This window comes from Aquarana catesbeiana, linkage group LG06, assembly GCF_042186555.1.
Source record: "Aquarana catesbeiana isolate 2022-GZ linkage group LG06, ASM4218655v1, whole genome shotgun sequence".
NCBI lineage: Eukaryota > Metazoa > Chordata > Amphibia > Anura > Ranidae > Aquarana > Aquarana catesbeiana.
In genome coordinates this window covers 321,599,703-321,611,985 of record NC_133329.1, presented here as the reverse complement: position 1 = coordinate 321,611,985, position 12,283 = coordinate 321,599,703, and the positions used below count along the sequence as shown (strand labels likewise).

At 40.7% G+C, this 12,283-nt stretch overlaps 1 protein-coding gene across 2 annotated transcripts in view; it reads right to left on the bottom strand.

The window, feature by feature from the left end:
- The window catches only part of CERKL (CERK like autophagy regulator), a 207,969-nt gene that overhangs the window by 66,115 nt on the left and 129,571 nt on the right, over positions 1-12,283 (bottom strand). For both annotated transcript variants that reach the window (XM_073633748.1, XM_073633749.1), the window contains exon 4: positions 11,782-11,845. In XM_073633748.1, the coding sequence (XP_073489849.1) occupies positions 11,782-11,845 (64 nt within the window). The remainder of the gene's footprint in view (positions 1-11,781; positions 11,846-12,283) is intronic.

Sequence of the window (12,283 nt, the reverse complement as noted above, 5' to 3'; positions counted from 1 at the left end):
CACCTCCCCCAGTATGTATCTGACCCCTCCAGCACAAGTCCACTCCCTTCCCAAATTGTCCCCCAAGCAGATACCCGCCCCCCCACCCAACATTCTAGCACAAGTCATCTACCCTCCCAAAACATCCCCAGCACAAGTGTGCTTCCCTCCCAAAGCACCCCCAATACATATTTGACCCCCCACCCCAAGTCTGCTCCCCTCCCAAAGCAGCCCCCCAGTAAGCATCTGACCCCCCCAGCAAAGTCCTCTCCCCTCCCAAAGCACCTTTATATTTAATTATATATCTGTCCCCCACTCTATTCAAAATTTTAGCACAAGTCCTCTACCTCCTAAAGGTACCCCCCGCAGCATATGCCTGGAGCTTGGGTTTTGTTTAACCATGCCCCTTAGGCCCCTCCCACTGCAAAGTTTGGCCACACCCACTTTTGCTGCAGTGCGCTCTGCGCGCTGCAGGCGTCTACATTCATTCCCTCTGTTGCCTTCGCCTGGTCAACATCCTTGCTGTGTTCCTGTTATGACTTTGCCTGGCTGACGTTTCTTCTGGTTCCTGATCTTTGGCTTCTGACAATGCTGATTCCTGGCTTCCCCATCCGGGCTCGTCTGATTACCCGTTTTGGCTTCCTAACCCTGGCTTCTGTTTTTGAATACGTTCCTGATCTGTATTATTTTATTATTACATTAAAGGTGTGATTTTAACTGCATTTTCTGTCTCTGCCTGGTTCATGGTCTCGGACAGCATCCAATATTGCAATGTAGCCTTGTCCCTTGCGCATGATTTCTCCCGATTCTTAGAATCTTTTGATGATAATATGTACTGTAGATGATGATTTCATGCAAATCTTGTAATTTTACGTTAAAGAACATTATTCTGAAATTGTTTGACGATGTTTAGACACGGCTTTTCACAGGATGGTGAACGTCTGTCCATGTTTACTTCTGAAACACTATGACTCTTTATGATGCACTTCTTATACCCATGTTACTGACCTGTTTCCAATTAACCTATTTAGTTGCAAAATTTTATTTTGCACTTCCTTGCTAGTACCCCTTACATTGCCAGCTTTTTGTTGCCCCGCCCCCACTTTTTTTAAGACACATTGCCGCCATTAATTTCAAAATTACCTTATTTTTTTCTTACAATTGTACATTTTTTTCAGTTTAAACATTTGATATGTTTTCTATTTTATTTTGTGAATAAAAAAAAAAGTTTAAGAGATTTTAAAATCATTGCATTCTGTTTTATGTAGAATGTAGAAACATCGTCCCAACTTTTTTGGAATTGGAGTTGTAGTACACAAGAAAACAACTCATGTTTTGCAGGAGTTCTGTGTGGAATCACAGAAACAGAGGAAGAATATACAAACTCACGAAAGAAGGAACACATACGGTACATACAGTAAGTTTAGAAGAATAGAAAAATCTTAACAGTAGGGACTAAACATTTCCATACATATCGCAAATCAGTTGCAACACAATCTTGGTTCAAGGTAACAGTCAAATTTCTAAATATTAGGGCATGTGTTAGGGTAGGGTAAGTGTACATTTTTAGGTTTAGGCTACGGGTTAAAAGTGGAACCCTTTTTGTAGTTTTGGAGTGGAGAACAGCCTAGAACCTCTCTCATATTTAATTTTTACTTTATATTTATCAACAATAAAAACTACCTGGAAGACAAATTATGCATGTTTAATTTTCAATTAATAACAATAAAAAAAAGTATATATAGATATATATATATCTATATATATAGATATATAGATATATAGATATATATATAAGGTATCTATATAGATATATCTATATATCTATATATATTATAACAAAAACTGTATTTATTTAAAAATCAAAGCTTCTGAAATTAAAACACAGTATCAGCTCAAGCTCAAGTAAATTACTGGTGTACCTGTGAAAAGCCCCAAAAATCAGGTCTTTCAAACTGAGTATATTACTGGCTGTCAGTAATATTACTTTCTCATTAGCAAAACATTCTACTTGTGGTTTGCATCGACCCGCAATCTTTTCAATCAGCTTATCTGGAACTCTGAAATGAGTAATTGATTTTTCACTGTGACATGATAATGTACAAATTAAGATGTTGATAAAATGTTTACTGTGTGTTATCCACTGTAATGACTTCTTTTGTTCTGTATTTTTTTTCTTTTTTTATAATGTGTTCTATTATCAAAATTAGTGCTGATGTAACTCACAATTACAGAAGAGAAAATCTGTTTACACAGGTCAGAACTTTCAGCAATATGGACCAGTTTCTCTCTGGAAGCATTTGCTGTGTAATGTTGCAGCTCCAATAAGAAAGCACTATACTTCCATATTAAGAGAGCCTCTAAAAATGGCAGGAACTTCTTCTTAGGTCAATAATTGAATGCTCCATAACCCTCTAAAACATTGGAATGGAATCTCCAATGGATCCTGCAAGGTGACTGAAATCACCCAGGAGCATGGGCTTCCCATATGGGAGATAAAGGAGGCTTCTTGGAATTCTGCATTTAATGAACTGGCACATGATCCTTTAGATCAGGGGTCTCAAACTGGTGGCCCTCCAGCTGTTGCAAAACTACAAGTCCCATCATGCATCTGCCTGTGGGAGTCAAGCTTGCACCTGTCAGCCTTGCTGTCAGGGCTGGGCTCAGCCCTTCCTTCTCTGAGTTGGCCGCTCAGCTGTCGGCTAATTGCCAGCTCCCATCCCTCTCCACAGTTACCCAGCTGTTGATGATCCTGCTCGTCAGTTCTGCCCACTTAAGCCGTCCAGTCCAGAGGAGCTCTGCCTTTGCCTTGGTCACATCACGAGAAACAATCTCCAGCGTTCCTGTTTAAAGACTGGCTTTGCTGACATCCCTTCTGACTCCAGATCCTGCTTGCTGTTCCACTAATTTGATCCCTGACTTCTGCTTGGCTGACTATCCGTTCCGATTACTGAACTTTGGCTATGTTTTGACTATGTTTGTTCTTTTTACTTTTATTATTAAACAAGTGTGATTTAACTGTACTTTTGTCTCGGTCTGATTTCATGGTTTCTGACACTTGCAATGCCTCATGGGACTTGTAGTTTCGCACCAGCTGGGGGGCCACCAGTTTGAGACCCCTGTTTTAGATCATCTTTTAAAACTTGACTAAAATTCCAGGCAAATCTAATAAAATGTTCACTAGGTCAAACCATCAGCAGAGAATTTTCCGATACTCACTTTTCTCTGTTTAGAGCAAGGTGACCTTCACAAACATGTAAAGAAGGTGTTGGCTTTAATCCATGGGTACTCACTTTTCCTTGTGTGCCCCACCTGTATGGCATATCCTGCCATGGTTAAACATGTGATATATTTTCTATTGTGAATAAAATATGGTTTTATAAGATATGAAAATCATTGCATTCTGTTTTTATGTAGATTTTACACCATCACAACTTTTTTAGAATTGGGGTTGTACAAAAAAGGAGTAAAAGCTAAGTTCTGACAATTACTGCGTTAGCTCAGTTTTCCCTTTTCCATCAAATGATGCAAAAATATAAAAATCAAACTGGAAATTTGTTTTTCCCTATTACAGTTGAGAGTAACCACCAGACATGCAGCAAGCAAACAGCATAAGTTAGGTGCATATTATATTATTTTTGTTAGAAAAACTGTAAAGGGAATGGGACATGCAGCTAGTATACAGTTTGCTCTTAATAACCTGCTTGTGATTGAAAATCTTCTCTGTAATACAATGAATTTATAGCTTTCAGCCAACTCAGTAGACATTAAAGCGGTATTAAACTCAAAAGCAAACATTTATTATATTGCAGCTTACAGTTCTTAAATGTGGTGGCTACATTAGTTTTCTTGTTTAGGCTTTTTTTTCTCTATTTTTCCTGGTCATCTAGCCAGTAGGTCTGCTGTTTTTCAGCAGAACAAGCTCACCTGCAAATGTATCAGTTAGAGAGTAAAGAGTCAGTAAAGAGACTACTTGTGGACCAGTATGAAACAATCCTATTTGTTTCTGTGAAGTGTCCTACTGGAACTACACTTAATTGCCAAAAGTTTTGGACGCCTGCCTTTACGCGCACATGAACTTTATTGGAATCCCAGTCTTATAGGGCGTACACACGGTCGGACTTTGTTCGGACATTCCAACAACAAAATCCTAGGATCTTTTCCGACGGATGTTGGCTCAAACTTGTCTTGCATACATACGGTCACACAAAGTTGTCAGAAAATCCGATCATTCTGAACGCGGTGACGTAAAACACGTACGTCGGGATTATAAACAGGGCAGTGGCCAATAGCTTTCATCTCTTTATTTATTCTGAGCATGCGTGGCACTTTGTCCGTCGGATTTGTGTACACACGATCGGAATTTCCGACAACGGATTTTGTTGTCGGAAAATTTTATCTCCTGCTCTCCAACTTTGTGTGTCGGAAAATCCGATGGAAAATGTCCGATGGAGCCTACACACGGTCGGAATTTCCGACAACACGCTCCGATCGGACATTTTCCATCAGAAAATCCGACCGTGTGTACGGGGCATTAGTCTCTAGGGTTCAATATTGATTTGGTCCACCCTTTGCGGCTATTACAGCTTCAATTCTTCTGGGCAGGCTGTCCACAAGATTTAGGAGTGTGTCTATGGGAATGTTTGACCATTCTTGCAGAAGAGCATTTGTGAGGTCAGGCACTGATGTTGGACAAGAAGGCCTGGCTCGCAGTCTCCACTCTAATTCATCCCAAAGGTGTTCTATCGGGTTGAGGTCAGGATTCTGTGCAGGCCAGTTAAGTTCTTCCACCCCAAACTCACTCATCCATGTCTTTATAGACCTTGCTTTGTGCACTGGTGCACAGTCATGTTGGAACAGGAAGGGGCCATCCCCAAACTGTTCCCACAAAGTTGGGAGCATGAAATTGTCCAAAATGTCTTGGTATGCTGACACCCTAAAAATTCCCTTCACTGGAACTAAGGGGCCAAGCCCAACCCTTGAAAAACAACCCCACACCATTATCCTCCCTCCACCAAATGATTTGAAGGGGTGGCCCAATACTTTTGGCAATATAGTGTGGATGAGCGAGTTTGGGATGGAGGAACTTGACTGGCCGACCTCAACCCGAGAGAACACCTTTGGGATGAATTAGAGCAGAGACTGCGAGCCAGGCCATTTGTGAGGTCAGGGCAGTGCCTGACCTCACAAATGCTCTTCTAGAAGAATGGTCAAACATTCCCAGAAGAGTTAAAGCTGTTATAGCTGCAAAGGGTGGGCCAACTTAATACTGAACCCTTCAGACTAATGCCGTGTACACGATCGGACTTTCCAACAACAAAACTGTGGAATTTTGTTCGAAGGTTGTTGGCTACAACTTGTCTTGCATACACATGGTCAGACAAATGTTGGCCAACAATTACGATCGTAGTGACGTACTAGACGTACTACGTGGTTTCTCAGCTCTTTAGCGCTACCCTTTGGGTTCCTTCGGCTAATTTCGTGTTAGTAGAAGTTTGGTGAGTGTTGATTCGCGGTTTTCTTTTTGAGTTTTTTATTTTACGCTATTATTATTATTCTTGATATTATTTGAAAAAAAAAAGCCTTTGAAAATTTGTTTGCAATAACTCCATCAGTATCACCAGCAAAGCAGCTTCATTATTATCCCATTAAAGAAGAAGAGAATTGTGTGCTGCATTTGGAGATTTCCTAATTTGCCGCATCACGAATGTTAATTCTCCATTATGAACACTAGTTTACAAGACCGGCCGCTTCTGCTTCTGAGCATACGTGAACTTTTGTGCGACGGACTTGTGTACGCACAATCAGAAAGTCCGACAACAAAGTTTTGTTAAAATGTGAGAACTTGCTAGCCAACATTTGTTGGCGGAAAGTCTGACAACAAATGTTCGATGGAGCATATACACGGTCAGAATTTCAGCCAACAATCTTACATCCAACATTTCCCGGAAAATCTGACCGTGTGTACGCGGCATAAGATCGGTGGTGCGGTGTGTCAGTCTGACACATCGCTACACCGATCTCTGTAAAGAGCCTCCAGTGGAGGCTCTTTACCACATGATCAGCCATGTCCAATCATGGCTGATCACGATGTAAACAGGAAGAGCCGTTGATCGGCTTTTCCTCACTCGCGTCTGACAGGCGCGAGTAGAGGCGAGCTGATCAACGGCTCTACTGACGGGGGGATCTGCGCTGATTGTTTATCAGTGCAGCCCCCCCCCCTCAGATGCCCACACTAGACCACCAGGGAAGCCCCCAGGACCACCAGGGAAGCCCCCAGCATGTGGATGGCCAGGTACATCCCCCATAGCCATCCACATGTGAAAAAATATGCCCAAAATTTGCCAATCAGTGCCCACAAATGGGCACTAACTGGCACCTCTGTGGCACATTACAAAACAGGGATGCCCAGCAATGCCACCCATCAGTGTCATCAGTGCCACCTATCAGTACCCATCAGTGCCCACCTATCAGTGCCCATCCGTGTCACCTATCAGTGCCACCTATAAGTACCCATCAGTGCCACCCATAAGTACCCATCAGTGCTGCCTATGAGTGCCCATCGGTGCTGCCTACGAATGCCCATCAGTGTGCCACCTACGAGTACCCATCAGTGCCACATACCAGTGCCACCTATCAGTGCCCATCAGTGCCGCCTATCAGTGCCCATCATCAGTGCCAGTCAGTGCCACCTCATCAGTGCCACCTCATTGGTGCCTATCAGTGCTGCCTTATCAGTGCCCATCAGTGCAGCCATATCAGTGCCCATCATTGAAGAAGAAAATGTACTTATTTACAAAAAAAGTAACAGAAACAAAGAAAAACTCGTTTTTTTTTAAATTTTCGGTCTTTTTTATTTGTTGCACAAAAAATAAAAATTGCAGAGGTGATCAAATACCACCAAAAGAAATCTCTATTTGTGGGAACAAAATGATAAAAAATTTGTTTGGGTACAGTGTAGCATGACCGCACAACTGTCATTCAAATTGTGACAGCGCTGAAAGGTGAAAATTGGCCTGGGCAGCAAGGTGTCTAAGTGCCTGGTATTGAAGTGGTTAAAGTTCATGTGTGCGTAAAGGCAGGCGTCCCAATACTTTTGGAAATATAGTGTGTATCACTACAGTATCCTATTGTTTGTTTTCTTTACATCATGCATACTGTTTTACAGTCACTGATTTCAAGCATGAAGCTTCCTTAAATTTAATGGGTTAGTCAACCTAGTTAGCTCAGTTGCTTCTTATATCTCTTGAGACTCAAAATCAATTGAAAAAGCCTCCTACTGCAATGTCTTACTCCTTTTCCATTCTTTGTGATCTACAGTATAGAAAACACCTATCAACAAACACGAGCTGTCCTCTTAATGGCTGCAGGATGAATCTAAAGCTGGGAACTGAGCTGCAGAAAAATACAGTAAAACATTCCAAATCCAACAAAGATATAAAAATCGATGACCCTTTAATCATATGTAATGTTACTACAACATATTTGCCAACTATTACAAACTAGTGAGCAATTCCATTGGGGTGAAATGCATGTACAAAGCATTTTTTTTTCTTTTTGGGAGGAGACTATAGGTATACATCCACTTTATCTTTAAATTAACAGACTTTTTTTTTATGGAATTGGGAAGTAAATAAAGGTGTGTTGACTTTTTGTGATAAATATAAATATGTTATGAAAGTTGTTTTAATGGACAAGTCAAATTTAATAAAAATGTAATAATAAAAAAATAAATAAATACATAAATAAATTAACAGACTAAAGTTTTAAAAACAGCTAACTACGGAGTGTCACTCTTCTTATATCTGTTCACACCAGGAAAAAACTCACTGGTATTACACCTTTAAATGTGCCCTTATTCCTGTGCAGTGTTCCTGTGGACATTCTAGTCCAAATGGAAGAAGCCAGAGCTATCTCCAGTGGAACATTAGAAGGCTATACACAAACATGGTCCCTCTGGAAATCCAGAGTACTTTACAGAACTTTAATACTGTGAGAGCCCCTCTGGATTTTTCAGCTAGAAATATCTGAGAAAAAAAGGGAATATATTGCCCTCTTCCTCAACTCCTTACTCTCCCATTAATACCTTTTTTATGTTTTCCATTTTTATTACTTCTTTCCTCTTGCCTACTCCTCCTAAATGTAAACTTCCAACTCCTCAATTCAAAAATCCATTTTTATCATTTCACTATTATATAAAAAGTACCAAAATTTCAAATTTAAGGCACGGTTCACACTAGCGCAGCTTCAAAGTCACGTGAATTTGAAGCTGTCATCTCTGCACGACCTCATAACAGCTTGCATACAACGGCTTGCATTAGCAGAAGTCAATGCAAGTCATGTTGAAGGCACCCCAAAGTAGTGCAGGAACCTTTTTCTAAGTCGGAGCAAGTTGAGTCGCACCGAACAGTTCCATTGCTGTGAATGAGGCGCGACTTGTCATGCGACTTTGAACTCTCAAGTCGCATGAAAAGTAGCGACAGTGTGAACCGGGGCTTAGAGTGAAGCAAAACTCAAACTACATTTTTATGTGACCATAACAATTTTACCATGCAAAACAAAGGTATGAATTGATTAATTTGTGCAATGCATTACTAAAAACTAGACTCTTTGACAATAAATCATTTTTAGATGTTCCTACACAAATTTTACTTTATTTCATAGGAAATCACATGCTCAAATGGTATAAAATACTGTAGGGTACATACAAAGTTCTAGTTCAAATCAGTCCAAGCTCTGAAAAAGGAACAGTTATTGCACACACATTAATTCTTTATTTGGATTTTTCACTTAATATATTTTTGCCTATTTGTACATAGATTGCAAACATAGTCAGCAATATTTAAATACAGAATAACGAAAAGGGCATTGTTTTAGCTGAGAGGACAAAGAATGCTTTTGCAAAGGCTGCACAAAAGAAAACAATGACAATCTTTGGTTCTAATAAGGAGCATAATTATAATGAAATTACTTGTAAACATATGTTCACACATTTATGTGCTGACTGTTTTTGCTTTAGGGAACCCTCAATTTTATTAGGGGCTTAATTTCCAGTTTTACTGTATTAACACTTGGCATATACAGAAAACATAATTACATTACATACATGAACCTTGAACCCACAGTACAGATATAAGCAGCAATACACCCAAAATGGATGTTTCAGTTCTAAGTAAATGCAGAACAGCCAAATCAACAGCAGACCTCATCTCTGTTGGAGGCTTGACGTGGCCCACTGTGGTCATTACAGTTTAATTTCCACCTCAGTGTTGCATTCTGCATTTGGTTTACATGTTCTCCAACTGAAGTATGAAAAGTGAGAGTATATTACAACCAGGTACTTTATCAAGCTTAAGCCTAATTCACAAGGAATATAAGAGGCTAGCATGATTTGGTCCACCAGTGTGCAACTATATATTGAATGCCAATTCTGTGTGCACTTACTATTTGAAAATCCTTTAGCCATTAGCAAACACGCATTGTAGCAGTGTATCATTGGAATAAATAAAAAACTAGCATAATGGCAATGACCTCTTACTGGCTTTTTGGTAAACAAGAGCTTTATTACCCGTATTAATCGGCGTATTACACGCACAGGCGTATAACACGCACCTTCAATTTAAGAGGGTAGTTTCAGGAATTTTTTTTTTTAAATAAACTACTTTGAAGCAAAATAATAGTCAGTGCCCTTATCAGTGCCCATGTGCAGCCTCGCCATTGCCCATCATTGCAGCCTGATCAGTGCCCATCATTGCAGCCTTGCCCATCATTGCAGCATGATCAGTGCCCATCTGCAACCTTGCCAATCATTGCAGTCTGATCAGTGCCCATCTGCAGCCTTGCCCATCATTGCAGCGTGATCAGTGCCCATCTGGAGCCTTGCCCATCATTGCAGCCAGATTAGTGCCCATCTGCAGCCTTGTCAATAATTGCAGTCTGATCAGTGCCCATATGCAGCCTTGCAAATCATTGCAGTCTGATTAGTGCCCATCTGCAGCCTTGCTCATCACTGCAGCATGATCAGTGCCCATCTGCAGCCTTGCCCATCATTGCAGCATGATCAGTGCCCATCTGCAGCCTTGCCCCTCTTTGCATCATGATCAGTGCGCATCTGCAGCCTTGTTATTGCCGAAATAAACAGAGCCGGATCTCCTGTGTACTCGGCTCGGCTCGCAGTCCCACCCAGTCCCGCCCCTTGGCCCGGCTCTTATTATGGACATAACACTGGTCCAATGGCGGGACATCAATGCTAGGAGGCGGGACTGGGCCTGACTGCGAGCAGAGCCGAGTACACAGGAGATTCGGCTCTGTCTATTTCCCCTGATTTTAAGGGGGAAAAGGTGCGTTTTATACGCCAATAAATACAGTACTTAAAATATAATACCACTCCACTAGAGCACAGATACCAGACTATGTATGGCTTCTAAATCCTAGTACATGGACAGTTGAGTCAGTATTATGGACTACCACAACTTAAAGTCAAACTCCACTAAATCTAGGATGCAGAGAAAGTGTTGCAACTGTATATGCCTATGGTGACTGCTTTACTGACTGGAGCTTCTGATATCTGCAAAACCCAGCCACTGATCAATAACTGACAATAAGTTGATGGGATCTTTGCAACTGCAGTTGCTATAGGATGTTTGGATTCTGATTTTATGGGTAAGAAGTTCTTGCGCTAAAGTGTACAGCATCTTTTCTCAAGAGCCAAAATTTGTAGACAATAATAACAATCGATTACATAACCACCTTGCTATTAAAAGATACATTGTTACCTTGCCCATGCAGAGTAAATTGACAGTGTCTTTGCAAAGCACATCCCCTAACCCCTTTATACTGACCTTGCCTGCACACCCTCGCTAGCATTTCCTGGCTGGAGGTGTATGCGGCCTGCTCCTCTATGACAGCGATTGGGTCAGCAGTTAATCACTAAACAAGCGCTGTCACATGACCGAAGGAGTGACATTACCGTTCTCCTACATCACCTACGAGTAAGGAGCAGATAGGTAGTGCAGACAAGGTCAGGATAAGATGGTCGGGAGGAGCCCTTTCTGGGGACACTGTCACTTTGCCCTACATGGTCAGAGTGACAGAGAATCTCTTTAATATGGACGCTATCCTCCCATTGTGACATAAACCCCCTGTGGTTCAATACTGTGTTGTGATGGACTACTAGTGGTAATGTGTGTAAGAAATACATAAAATAAATGTTTTTCACTACAATAAACAAATATTGTGGCCCCAAAATACAGTAAAAATATAACAACTACGCAAAAAAAAAAACATTTGAGAGGATAAATATACAAAAATGGGATCCCCAGTTTTTCCTGAGCACAGGCTTCCTAGGCCTTACACATGCACCTTAGGAAAACTATGTTCCTTCCCTAATAAGTCCACCTCTAGATTGGCTAGACAGATTAGTAGGAGGGAGCCTGAAGACATCATTCCTCCAGCTGTTGGAAATTTCTTTCAGTGTAGAGGTAATCCTCCTATCACTATGATGGATAGCCTTAATGACCATTGGCCAAAAGGAATGTGTGTGAGGTCCAATCCTTAAACTTTGCTAGTAAATGTGACCTGGGCTCGGGGCTCTGGAGTACACACAATAAGGTAACCTCTGGTAATGCATTTTTTCATCATATGCTTGATTTGAATTGCCCAAGTTTGTAAGAGATGCACTTTACTGAGGTACTTCCTTCTATGGTAAACATAAATCTACGTGTCATTTATGTTCGGCTAAATTTGCTATGTAAGCAGCTAAAAATTATTTCTATTAAGCAGCTATGCATTTAATCAACATACCCGTCATATTCTTGAAGTTCACATTCTTTAAGCAAAGTAAGAGCATGTCCTGTATATTTAGTTTCTACAGGGGGAAAAAAAAAACACACAATTGAAATGTCTTAAGATACTATAGGCAATTTAGTAAACTTTTTACTGGAATTTTGCATACTAAAAATATACCTAATAAACTATAACGTGTTCTTTGAACTCTAGAGTGAACATAGCACTGTCTGAAAGAAACTCTAAAAAGTGAAATGCCAGCTTTGCTGAAAAGAAAATTTCTCCAGGTCAACTAAATACATTGCAAAGATTTTTTACCGTCTATTGCAGATCCTTACCTCTCTCTGCTCTGTTGATTTGAAAACAACCCTGTCTGGATTAAAAATAAAAATCTAAAGAAAAGCCCCTGCAATATAAAAGCTGTTAAAGTTACCCTTCTGGCAATTCGTGTTTCCAGCATTGCAACCTCCATTAGCATCTTCAGCATTTAACATTTTTGGGAAGCCTGTGTCCCCTGCTA